This window comes from Phocoena sinus, chromosome 18, assembly GCF_008692025.1.
Source record: "Phocoena sinus isolate mPhoSin1 chromosome 18, mPhoSin1.pri, whole genome shotgun sequence".
NCBI lineage: Eukaryota > Metazoa > Chordata > Mammalia > Artiodactyla > Phocoenidae > Phocoena > Phocoena sinus.
The window spans coordinates 36,228,159-36,241,662 of record NC_045780.1 but is presented as its reverse complement, the minus strand read 5'-3'; the positions used below and the strand labels follow the sequence as shown (position 1 = coordinate 36,241,662).

At 35.9% G+C, this 13,504-nt stretch overlaps 1 protein-coding gene across 2 annotated transcripts in view; it reads right to left on the bottom strand.

Moving 5' to 3' along the window:
• The window catches only part of KLHL1 (kelch like family member 1), a 392,306-nt gene that overhangs the window by 239,134 nt on the left and 139,668 nt on the right, over nt 1-13,504 (bottom strand). Inside the window, exon 2 of one of the 2 annotated variants that reach the window (XM_032611317.1) lies at nt 420-602. The exons of the other annotated variant lie outside the window; for it this stretch is intronic. Coding sequence (XP_032467208.1) covers nt 420-602 — 183 coding nt within the window. The remainder of the gene's footprint in view (nt 1-419; nt 603-13,504) is intronic. 2 annotated transcript variants of the gene reach the window in all.

Genomic DNA, 13,504 nt, shown 5'->3' with positions numbered 1-13,504 from the left:
ACTATGAAATGGGCTGACTTTCCTATTTGAAATAAATAATGTATACCCAAGATTACCTGCCTTCCTTTCAATTTTGACAGAAAAGCATATCTCATTTCAGACTTTAGGTACATCCTCCTAAGTTAAAATTGATTTCCAATTAGTATGATTGTGAATCAATAAAATGAAGTATTTTTCAACCCTTATTAGAAGTTTTATTTTTGAATTATTTGTATTTGCTTTACTTCTTAAAAAGTTGACTTAAAATGGCATTATAACTCTCCACAAAAGGAAATAAACAGAATAAAAGAAAAATACCCAAGCTTTCTTAGAAATGTGGATTCTTAATTTTCTAGTTGCAGAATATTTTGCAATCTACATAACAGGCAATCATTCTAAACATATGAATGCATATTTCCAAAAAAGACAGATTACTATACCTATGTGCAGGTATCTTTCGGTTCCCAACAATCAGGATAACATCACAGAGTTGCTGTTGTTTCAAGTAACTTTCCATTTTTTTGAAGGTTTGCTCAGCATGATGCACAGCCTGATAGAATTCTTCAGAGCCACTGGAGTCCACATCACTTTGAGGTGTCAGAGAATGGCTAGTTGCTGAGAGCCTGAAAACCATACACAAAAAGAAGAGGTTTAGAAAGTGCCACCAACTGTCCAGAACTACATACAGAATTTTAGAATTTTATAGGAAAAATCAATGCATCTCTCCTTATGTTCATCATTATTAATATATCAGAAAAATGAATTCAGTGTTAAATGATTTGTTCTAAGAAGCAGTAAATGAATTGTAATTTTTTTCTCATCCTAAAGAGATTTAAAAGTTAGGTTATTTGTATTTATTAAGACAGTAATTTAGTAAACTTGAAAAAAATCACAGAAATGGTAAATTACAAACATGCCTATTCTAAAATTTATTACTAATAAAATGTTAATTTAATCAATTTGACATTGAGGTAGACCATCTAATTATACTATTCTAAATTACTATTCTCGTGAGGTTGTAGTAAATGTTGCCTTACAGAAGTAGGCAATTTTCATTGTGAGGAATTATAAAACATGGTTTGTAAAAAAGATTGACAAAAATTTTAAAGTAAGTTGTTTCATATTCTGTATCCAACTGATTAAACAAAAACATACAGAATGTATTAGCTCAGTATTAATATATACTTAATCTATATATATATATATATATATATATATATATACATATGTATATATATGTAAAAAACTTTAGGATTTCACAATGTCCATGATACTTAAGTTTGGCTACTACATATATTAATATCATAGACTGTTTCACAATGAAGACTTTAAGATACCATATTTCATATCAAGGAGAAGACTCTCAATATACTTAGATGCATGATAGGCTCAGCAGACCCAATCAAGTGCTCTGATAATAAATCCTTAAAACAACTTACAAATGAAAATGTATTAAGTACATAACAGTAATAATTAAGTAAATGACTTATTTCAAGATAAGTAGTAACATGGAGAATTTTGCTTCCAATTACAATGCAATAACATACTGCTGACTAAACCCCTCACCAAGGACACCAGAAAAAATTACATATAATATCAAAATAACTATTGGAATATACTTATAGCTACTAAGGACCTGAAAGAACAAGATCCCAGAAATAAGCTAAACTCATGGAAGTCAGCTCAAAATTCTACACAGCTTTTTCTTTCCTCCTCAAGGTTTCTACCAACTGTAAGCAGCATAGTCTGAGAAGCTCAGAAGCTAATAATGTGGCAACTAAGATGAACTTCTGGTGGTACCATGGGGCTTGGGGGAGGAATGGATATTGGAATTATAGGCCTCAAATATAGTCAGAACTTGAGGGCAAATGAGGGGACATAAAGAAGGAAAGTTCAAGTAAGGCCGCTATTTTGTGCCACTTTTCCCCTAGTGGTATCTGCTTATTCCTAAACGTGTTAGACAAGCAGAAAATAGTTTAGGTGAGGTTGAGAAGTTAAACAGAGTTTGAAAGATAAAAATTTGAATTTAAGGACCAGCAAAGACAGGGGACTGTGGTATAAAAATGGGCTTTCAACTGAACTCCCTGAAGAACTATATCCTAGAGATCAGGGAAAGTGGAAATAGACAAGATAATACAAAGGGTGAAACCTAGATTTAAATCAATGAGATCTCTAATTGCATTAAAGTGATCTAATGTAAATGCCAGCAGTCAAAATAAACCCTCTTTAGAAAGAGTTAACCTCATCCAGACTCTATTATTTCATTCATATATATATATATATAAATACTTGACATTAAAGAAAAAAATAGCATGCCTATAAAGAAAGAAGACGTAGGGAGAAAAGCAGATATTAGAAACATGCTCCCAGGTGCTTCAGATATCTTTAAATGGATGGATCCACATTTGGTTATTCAGTAGATGTAAAAATAATTGTCATTAATATGTTTTAATATATGTGACAAGCTGGAGGATTTCACAGAATATTAGGCTCTATAAAGATAAAATGGAAATAAATAAGGAAATTGAATTAATGATTTTGGTAAATGCACTGAGCTGGTAGATTGAATGCAAATGAAGAACATAGTGATTTGAAAAATAAGTAGAAAACATTTAAACTAAAATATTGAGATAAAAAGATAAAAAACAATAGTTTGGAAAACAAATGAAACATGGTAAGAAATTATAAGATTCATGCAATTGTAGTCTAAAAAGCAGGGGAGAGACATGATGGGGCAAAGGTCATCTGAAGAAATAATGGCCAAGAGTTTTTGAAAATGTGTTAAAGACATCAAGACACAGATTCAAGATTCACTATACACCCCATGATAAAACAAAAAAAACTACACACCACAGTAAAGTCAATGAAAAACTAAAAAGAAAATAAAAAGACTTCCACCAGAGAACAGAAAAAGTGATCATTCTCCCAATTCTTTTAATGAGGCAAATATAACATTGATACAAAACCTAAAATGGATGTTACAAGGAAGGAAAATTAATGGCCATTTTCTCTCCTAAATATATTTATAAAAATCATAGGCAAAATATTAGTAACCAAATACCTTATTAAGAATTTTGTAGCTTGGGAAATTTTATTGGGAAAAAATTTAGTATACTTTATTTTCAAGTCACTCAAGTTATGATGGGTGCAGTATTAGAGCAAATAGTGAAAAATAGAATATCTTTCACTTTCAGTTTTAGAGCTTGGTGAGACCATAGACATCAGATGAAACAGGGCATAGAATTTGACAGGATTTATTCAAAGTCAAAAAGCTAATTGCTGTCAAGATAGCCTTCTTTTACATAATCTAGGTACATTAACAAATCCTGATTATGACATAGACATGGTCTTTTTCTGAAGAATTTGAAAATAATTTGAGAATAAGTCTTAAAAGAACAGAGAGCTGGAAACTAGCCTCAAAAATAATTCTTTTTAGAGTTCATGCTCATGCCTAGATTTTGTTCCTGAAATTTCTCATGTTTTGTTTCTCCATATTATATATGAAAGCAATTCACTTCTCTTGAAAGTTAGTTAATCTGCCAGAGTAATAGTTATGTTGGTTTGTCTCTATTTTCTCCTTATAAAGTCACTGTCACAGTGCTTACATGTTTCCTTATAAATCATTTCCTGATCTCAGAACTGAGTAGGGTTTGTTGCTCTTGAACTTTTGTTCAGGATCTAAAAAGGCGTTTCAGGATGTGTATGATTTTAAAGTTAAAGTTCATTGTGTAATTAAGACCCATCATATATCTAGGCTTATTATTTTAACAAATGTTTAAAATTTTAGGAAATAGAGATCATATCTTTACAATGTTTCCTATAAGTATTAAGAAAGAACCTGACATTGGATTATTTTTGTTATTGTCTAACTTTTATTTCTTCAGCTTAAATAAACTTTATAGTCTCTTTCCAATCTGAGAGTCTCTCAGATGTTTCGGTCTGACATTGTAACTTTTTTTTTTTTTGCGGTATGTGGGCCTCTCACCATTGTGGCCTCTCCTGTTGTGGAGCACAGGCTCCAGACATGCAGGCTCAGCAGTCATGACTCACAGGCCCAGCTGCTCCATGGCATGTGGGATCTTCCCGGACCGGGGCACGAACCCTTGTCCCCTGCATCGGCAGGTGGACTCTCAACCACTGCACCACCAGAGAAGCCCTGACATTGTAACTTTTATCCTTATTGTGACCCAACAATATAAAGCTTCTAGTTTTAATAAAGACAGTTTTAAAAGTCCAATATGACTTCTTCCCATCAGAATTTAAAGATACTAAAGATTTCCCCAACCTAAGATATGTAAAGCAGTAAAACAAAGAAAAATTTTTCTTGACCTTGTGAAAAGAACTATGTCAGGATGACTGAGATGTGACCTGAGAACCTGCACATTTGCTGCTCATGTGGGGCTTCTGCTGAACCCTGTAAATTAAAGCTGATAAGTAATTGCTGAGAACTAGACTTTGTCTAGCCTAACAAAACATAACTTTCCCTAGTAACAAATGAACTGCATTCCATAAATCAATCATATGTAAAGAAAGATTTTCCCTCCAATCCAAATTCTTGGTGAACAACTTGTGTAAGCCTGCATTAACTTCCCACTTTTTCTTATTAAAAACCCTTACCCATTTTCTTCTGATGGGACACCATTCTGATTTTCTCCAGAAACTTTGATCCTTGAATTGCAATTCTAAGACCCCCATATAAACTACCTCTTTGCCTTTTTATAGTTTGTGGTCCTTTCAGCTGACATTTTTGGTGTCAGAAGTGGGATGCAAAATGCTCTTCCCCCCATCTCTGAAGCTGATGTAGATCTGAGCAAGGTACCTGTGTGAGTCTTTTGTGCTCTGTCACATCCTTTGTTGCTCTGGACCTGGGTCATAAGTCCCCTTGGTCCAGAACCTCCTTCCTTGGTTGAGATTTAGATCATTATTCTTGGTGTCTTTTATTTGATTGATCACATGAGGGATTGCTCTCTTTTGGTGAGTGCACTATAATGGGACGTTTACAGTCTAAGGCTGTTATGAGGGAGGATTATCTCCTATCTGGGACTCCTGCTGGGTACAGGTACAAAAAGTATGGGGCTGCCTCTTGTGCTTACCTAGGTAAATGGCAATGGTATAACAGAGATGACACAAAATTGAACTGGCTACAATAGGGAACTTTTGAAATTCAAAACTTGGTATTTTCTGTGTGTGCATAATTAGAGGCTAAAGGTCTGAAACTAAACAAATAGAGTGGGAAACCTATTACAATTGGAATACTGAAATCTCCCAATGAACTCATGAAACCCAAAAGGTCTGTGAATCTAAAATTGTTTCACTGCATTTGGCACCACTGGGGCTCCAGCGATCCAAGCAGTCATACCACCTCTGTGCCCTGTCTTCACTGGGGCAGACCCAAGAGCTCCAAGTCAGCCTCAGGACAAGACTCCTATGGGTAGACCACACACAGAGGTGGGGATAAAACCAAAGCTGAACTCCAGGAATGGGGTGACTAAGGAAGAAGATCAAAAATCTTTACATCAGTTGTACAAGCTATGGATTAAATCCCCATGATCAGTTAAGTAGACTCTGCATCTATGGAATATCTGAGTAGACAATGAATGTTCCTACAAATGAAAATGGTCTAGGTCTGGCAGCCGTGGACTTTGGGGACAAGCTCAGGCAGGAATTGGGCATGACTGGACTCTGAGTGGGGCCCACAGGGCCCTCAGCAGGTCCAGAGACCAGCCCAGAGGCAGAAGAGGGCCTCTTGCCGAGGTGGAGGTGGGCTGTGGCTCATGGCATGTGCAAGAACTCTTATAGCTGAGAACCCAGGGAAACATAATTATTACTATTAATTTGATTATGTTTTGTCTCATTCTGTTTTTGGTTCTGGCATTTTTTGTTTGTTGTTTTTGTTGTTTTAGTAGTTTTTCTTTTATTTAGTCTTTTGGGATCTTCATGTTTTATAATATATTTATTTTTTAATTTATATTTTTACTTTGCTTTTCTGTTGTTCTGTGTTATTTTCCTTTATCTTTTTTCTTCTTCTTTTTCGTTAATATATTTTAAATTTTTTTAATATTTCTATTTCTACTTTACTTTTCTGTTGCTCTGTTTCTTTTCCCATTTAATTTAGTCATTTTTATCAGTTTGTTCTGTTTCCTTGCTTTATTCTTCAGTTGGCACACTGCTTTGGTTTGTTTTTAGGTTTTCTGTTTTTCTTAGTTCTGATTCTAGTTGTCTGATTTCACTTTTGGGTTCTTCTGTTTGTCTGGTTGTTCTCTTGCTTTTTGTTTTATTTGGTTCTGTTTTTGTTTCTTTTGTATGTGCATGTTTCCTTGTTTCTTTTTTTGTTTGATTGATTTTTCTTTTCAAATCAATTTTATTTATTTATTTTTCATTGCATTGGGTCTTCATTGCAGCATGCAAGCTCTCTAGTTGTGGCGAGTGGGGGCTACTCTTCTTTGTGGTGTGCTTCTCATTAGGGTGGTTTCTCTTGTTGCAGAGCGCATGCTCTAGGCATGCAGGCTTCAGTTGTTGTGGCATGAGGGCTCAGTAGTTGTGGCTCACGGGATCTAGAGCAAAGGCTCAGTAGCTGTGGTGCATGGGCTTAATTGCTCTGAGACATGTGGGATCTTCCCAGACCAGGGCTCAAACATGTGTCCCCTGAATTGGCAGGAAGATACTTAACCACTGCATCACCAGGGAAGTCCCTGTTTGTTTGATATTGTCTTTACCATTTCTCTGGAGTTTTGTCTTTTTTTTCCTTCTTTAGTGTATATATATATATATATTTATTCATTTATATTTCTACTTTCCTTTTATGTTGTTCTGTCTTTTTTCCCCTTTCTCCTTTTCTTTTTTCTATCATTTTTGTCAATCTGTTTTGTTTCTTTGCTTCATTCTTCAGCTGGCACTCTGCTTTAGTTTGTTTCTATGGGTTTTGTGTTTTTGTTAGTTTTCTTTTTAATTCTTTGATTTCGTTCTTGGGTTCTTTTGTTTGTCTGTTGTTCTCTTGCTTTTTGTTTCATTTGCTTTTGTTTTTGTTTCTTGTGTGTGTGTGTGTTTCCCTGTTTCTGTTTTTGTTTGTTTGATTTTATTTTTAACATTTGTCTGGGGTTTTGTTAGTTTTTTTTTTTTTTTTTTTTTTAATTTCCTTTATTGCCAGGACGAGAAACTTACAGGGCCTTAGTTCCTTGACAAGAAGTTGGACCTGAGGCTCTGGAGTGGGAGCACAGAGTCCAGGACGCTGGACCACTAGAGAATTCCTGGCCACAGGGAAGATTAATCACCAAGAACTCTCACAGAGGTCTCTACCTGAATCTAAGACCTGGTTCCACCCAACTGCCTGCAACTCCCAGTGCTGGATGCCTCACACAAAACAACAAACAAGACAGGAACACAAACCCACCCATGAAGACACAGACGACATAAAGTCATACTAAGGTCACAGACACCCCAAAACACACAACATGACATGGCCCTGCTCATCAGAAGGAAATGACTCAGCTCCACCCATCAGAATGCAGAAACCAGTTCCTCCAATCAGGAAGCCTACACAAGACATTGGATAAACCACACCACCAGGGGCAGAGAACAAAAGCAAGAGGAACTATGACTCTGCAGCCTAGGGAAAAAAAGAGCTAAAATACTGTAAATAAGTCAAAATGAGAAGACAGAGAAATATCTTTCAGGCAAAAGAGTAAGAAACAAATGCACAAGACCAAATAAATGAAGAGGAAATAGGCAAACTGCTTGAAAGATTTCAGAGTAATGATAGTAAAGGTGATCCAACATCTTGAAAATAGAATAGAGAAAGTACAAGAAATGTTTAATGAGGGACTAGAAGAACAGAAAAACAGTAATGAACAACATAATAACTGAAATTAAAACTAGTCTAGAAGGAATCAATAGCAGAATAACTGAGACAGAAGAACGGATAAGTGAGCTGGACAATAGAATGGTGGAAATAACTGCTGCATAGCAGAATAAAGAAAAAAGAATGAAAAGAAGGGAGGACAGTCTCAGAGACCTCTGGGACAACATAAGTGCACCAACAATCAAATTATAGGCATCCCAAGGAGAAACACACAGAGACACATATTAATCAAACTAACAAAAATTAGACACAAAGAAAAAATATTAAAAACAGCAAGGGAAAAGCAACAAATAACATACAAGTGTATCCCTATAAGGTTAAGAGCTGATATTTCAGCTGAAACACTGCAGGCCAGAAGAGAATGGCAGGAAAAATTTAAAGTGATGAAAGGGAAAAATCTACACCGAAGATTACTGTACCCAGCAAGAATCTTATTCAGATTTAATGGAGAAATCAAAAGCTTTACACACAAGCAAAAGTTAAGAGAATTCAACACCACCAAATCAGCTTTACAACAAATGATAAGGGAACTTCTCTAGGCAGGAAGCACAAGAGAAGTAAAAGACCTACAAAAACAAACCCAAAATAATTAAGAAAATGTTAATAGCAACATACATGCCAATAATTACCCTAAATGTAAATGCTCCAACCAAAAGACACAGAATGGTTGACACAGAAACAAGACCCGGATATATGCTGTTTTCAAGAGACCCACATCAGACTTAGGAACACATACAGACTGAAAGTGAGGGGATGGAAAAAGATATTCCAAGCAAATGGAAACCAAAAGAAAGCTGGAGTAGCAATACTCATATAAGACAAAAGAGACTTTAAAATAAAGACTATTGCAAAAGACAAGGAAGGACACTACATAACAAGCAAGGGATCAATCCAAGAGGAATATATAACAATTATAAATAACTAGGCACACAACATAGGAGCACCTCAATACATAAAGCAAATGCCAACATCCATAAAAGTGGAAATCGACAGTAACACAAAAATAGTGGGGAATTTTAACACCCCATTTACACCAAAGGACAGGTCTCCAAACTGAAAATATATAAAGAAACAAAAGCCTTAAATTAAACATTAGAACAGATGAACTTAATTGATATTTGCAGGACATTCCATGCAAAAACAACAGAATACACTTTCCTCTCTAGTGCCCATGGAACATTCTCCAAAATAAATCACATCTTGGATCACAAATCAAGTTTTGGTAAGTTCAAGAAAACTGAAATGGTATCAAGAATTTTTTCTGACCACAATGCTATGAAACTACATATCAATTACAGGAAAAAAAAACTGTCAAAAATACAAACACATGGAGGCTAAACAAGGTGCTACTAAACAACCAAGAGACCCCTGAGGAAATCAAAAACTACCTAGAAATAAGTGACAATGAAAACACAGTGACCCAAAATCTATGGGCTGCAGCAAAAGCAGTTCTAAGAGGGAAGTTTATAGCAATACAACACTACCTCAAAAAACAAGAAAAATCTCAAATAAACAGCCTAACTTTACACTTAAAGCAATTAAAGAAAGAAGAATTAAAAAAAAATTAGCAGAAAGAAAGAAATCATAAAGATCAGATCAGAAATAAATGAAAAACAAATGAAGAAAACAATAGCAAAGATCAATAAAATTGAAAGCTCGTTCTTTAGAAGATAAACAAAATTGAAAAACCATTTTCAAGATTCATCAAGAAAATAAGGAAGAATACTCAAATCTACAGAATTAGACATGAAAAAGGAGAAGTAACAACGGACACTGCAGAAATACAAAGGATCGTGAGAGACTACTACAAGCAACTATATGCCAATAAAATGGACAACCTGGAGGAAATGGACAAATTCTTAGAAAAGTACAACCTTCCAAGACTGAACCAGGACACAATAGAAAATATGAACAGACCAACCACAAACACTGAAATTGAAACTGTGATTAAAAATCCTTCAACCAACAAAAGCCCAGGGTCAGATAGCATCACAGGTGAATTCTATCAAACACTTACAGAAGAGCTAACACCTATCGCTCTCAAACTCTTCCAAAATATAGCAGAGGGAGGAACATTCTCAAACTCATTCTATGAGGCCACCATCATACTGATACCAAAACCAGAAAAGGATGTCTCAAAAAAAGAAAATTACAGGCCAATATCACTGATGAACATAGATGCAAAAATCCTCAACAAAATACAAGCAAACAGAATCCAAGAGCACATTAAAAGGATCATACACCATGATCAAGTGGGGTTTATCTCAGTAATGCAAGGATTCTTCAATAGAGCAAATCAATCAATGTGATACACCATATTAACAAATTGAAGGATAAAAATCATGTGATCATTTCAATAGATGCAGAAAAAAGTTTTGACAAAATTCAACACGCATTTATGATAAAAACTCTCCAGAAAGTGGGCATAGAGGGAAGTTATTTCAACATAATAGAAGCCATATATAACAAAACATAGCCAACATCATTCTCAATGGTGAAAAACTGAAAGCATTTCCTCTATGATCAGGAAGACAAGGGTGCCCACTCTCACCTCTACTATTCAACATAGTTTTGGAATTTTTAGCAGTGGCACTCAGGGAAGAAAAAGAAATAACAGGAATACAACTTGGAAAAGAAGTTAAACTGTTACTGTTTGCAGATGACATGATACTGTACTGAAGATGTCATCAGAATACTATTAGGGCTAATCAATGAATTTGGTAAAGTAGCAAGTTACAAAATCAATGCACAGAAATCTCTTGCATTCCTATACACTAATGATGAAAAATCTGAAAGACAAATTAGGGAAACATTCCCATGTACCATTGCAACAAAAAGAATAAAATACATAAGAATAAACATACTTAAGGAGGCAAAATACCTGTATGCAGAAAACTATGAGACACTGAAGACGATAGAAATAGATGGAGAGATGTGCCATGTTCTTGGATTGGAAGAATCAACATTGTGAAAATAACTATACTACCCAAAGCAATCTACAGATTCATTGCAATCCCTATCAAACTACCAATGGCATTTTTCACAGAACTAGAACAAAAAATTTCACAATTTGTATGGAAACACAAAAGACCCCAAGTAGCCAAAACAATCTTGAGAAAGAAAATTGGAGCTCAGGAATCAGGCTCCCTGACTTCAGACTATACTACAAAGCTACAGTAATCAAGGTAGTATGGTACTGGCACAAAAACAGAAATACAGATCAGTGGAACAGCGTAGAAAGTCCAGAGGTAAACTGATGCACATATGGGTACCTTATCTTTGACAAAGGAGGCAAGAATATACAGTGGAGAAAAGACAGCCTCTTCAATAAGTGGTGCTGGGAAAACTGGACAACTACATGTAAAAGAATGAAATTAGAACACTTCCTAACACCACACACAAAAGTAAGCTCAAAATGCTCAAAATGCATTGAAGATGTAAATATAAGGACAGACACTGTAAATCTCTCACAGGAAAATATAGGCAGAACACTCTTTAACATAAATCACAGCAAGATCTTTTTTGACCTACTTCCTAGAGTAATGGAAATAAAAATAATCAAATGAAACAAAAGCTTTTGCACAGCAAAGGAAAACATAAGATGAAAAGACAATGGGAGAAAATATTTGCAAATGAAGCAACTGACAAAAGATTAATCTCCAAAATATACAACCAGATCATGCAGCTCAATATCAAAAAAGCAAACAACTGAATATAAAAATGGGTGGAAGACCTAAACAGACATTTCACCAAAGAAGACATACAGATTGCCAACAAACCCATGAAAAAATGCTCAACATCATTAATCATTAGAGATATGCAAATCAAAACCACAATGAGGTATCAGCTCACACCAGTTAAAATGGCCATCATGAAAAAATCTAGAAACAGTAAATGCTGGAGAGTGTTTGGAGAAAAGGGAACACTCCTGCACTGTTGGTGGGAATGCCACTATAGAGAACAGTATGGAGGTTCCTTAAAAAACTAAAAATAGAGCTACTATATGACTGAGCAATCCCACTACTGGGCATATACCCTGAGAAAACCATAATTCAAAAAGATACATGTACCACAATGTTCATTGCAGCACTATTTACAATAGCCAGGACATGGAAGCAACCTAAATGTCCATTGACTGATGAATGAATAAAGAAGTGGCACATATATACATTGGAATATTACTCAGCCATAAAAAGTAACACAATTGAGTTATTTATAGTGAGGTGGTTGGACCTAGAGTCTGTCATACATTGTGAAGTAAGTCAGAAAGAGAAAAACATATACCATATGCTAGCGCATATATATGGAATCTAAAAAAAATGGTACTGATGAACCTAGTGGCCAGGCAAGAATAAAGACACAGATGTAGAGAACGGACTTGAGGGCACAGGGTGGGAAGGGGAAGCTTGGACGATGTGAGAGAGTAGCACTGACATATATACAGTACCAAATGTCAAATGGATAGCTAGTGTGAAGCTGCTGCATTGCACAGGGAGATCAGCTCTGTGCTTTGTGACCACCTAGAGGGGTGGGATAGGGAGAGTGGGAGGGAGGCTCAAGAGGGAGGAGATATGGGGATATATGTATACATATAGCTGATTCACTTTGTTGTACAGCAGAAAGTAACATAACATTGTAAAGCAATTATACACCAATAAAGATGAGAAAAAAAATAAATTAAATACATAAAACTGCTTCACTTCAGGATACTGTTTCTAAGCTTATTACTACAAATAACGATCTATGCTCTCATCTAGATACCCTGGGAATGGGTCAAGAGGCCACTTCCTCCCTTCCTTCTCCTTGGGCCCCTACTTACCCAGAACTTGCTAAGCTACCATTTTATGTTTCTTTTATCCTTTTTCTTTTGACCGTGCCAATCGGCATGCGTGAACTTAGTTCACCAACCAGGGATCAAACCCGTGCCCCCTGCAGTGGAAGCACAGAGTCTTAGCCACTGGACCGCCAGGGAATTCCCAATGCCATTTTATCTTTCTTATTCTCCTCTTCCTCCTCCAAAATCTCCCTACCTTATACTTTCCAGAAAAACCTTTCACTTTTTCACTACTTAGAACCCTGATGGTACCGGCTATCTGGTAGAATATAGGCCTTGATCTCCTGCAGAATTATGGGCCATAGTTAAGGAATTTCCCAAGGCCACTGAGGACCCCTTCTGCTTTTCAGAAGGACTTAACCTTGTGATACAAACCTATGATCCAGGATTCTCTGGCTTGTATCACCTACTGAGCATTTTAATCAGAGAAAACCAAGCCAGACACTGGCAAACTATTGCTGCCTGGTTTCACCCTTTAGATGATATCCACAGAAAGAATATCAGTGCAGTAAGACAAGCTTCTTAGTTAGCTTGAGCCCTTCATGAAGAAATTCCTTGGGCTTTTCTCATCCCATTGACTGAGGAAAAATTCAGACTCTACACAAACACCTGAGGAAACTGTTCGTGCTTATCACTCATGCCTAGAGATAGTACTCTGGGAAAACTCTGCTACTTGCTAGGGAAAACAATGCTCAAATCCTCTTTAATTCAATCTTTGTTGGGGGATTAGATGAGAAATTTGGATTGCTGACGAAATGGGCACAATTAAATTGGAAAACAATGGCCTCTCCTGATCTGGTCAATTTGGGTAATCAGCTATCTATAACAATCAA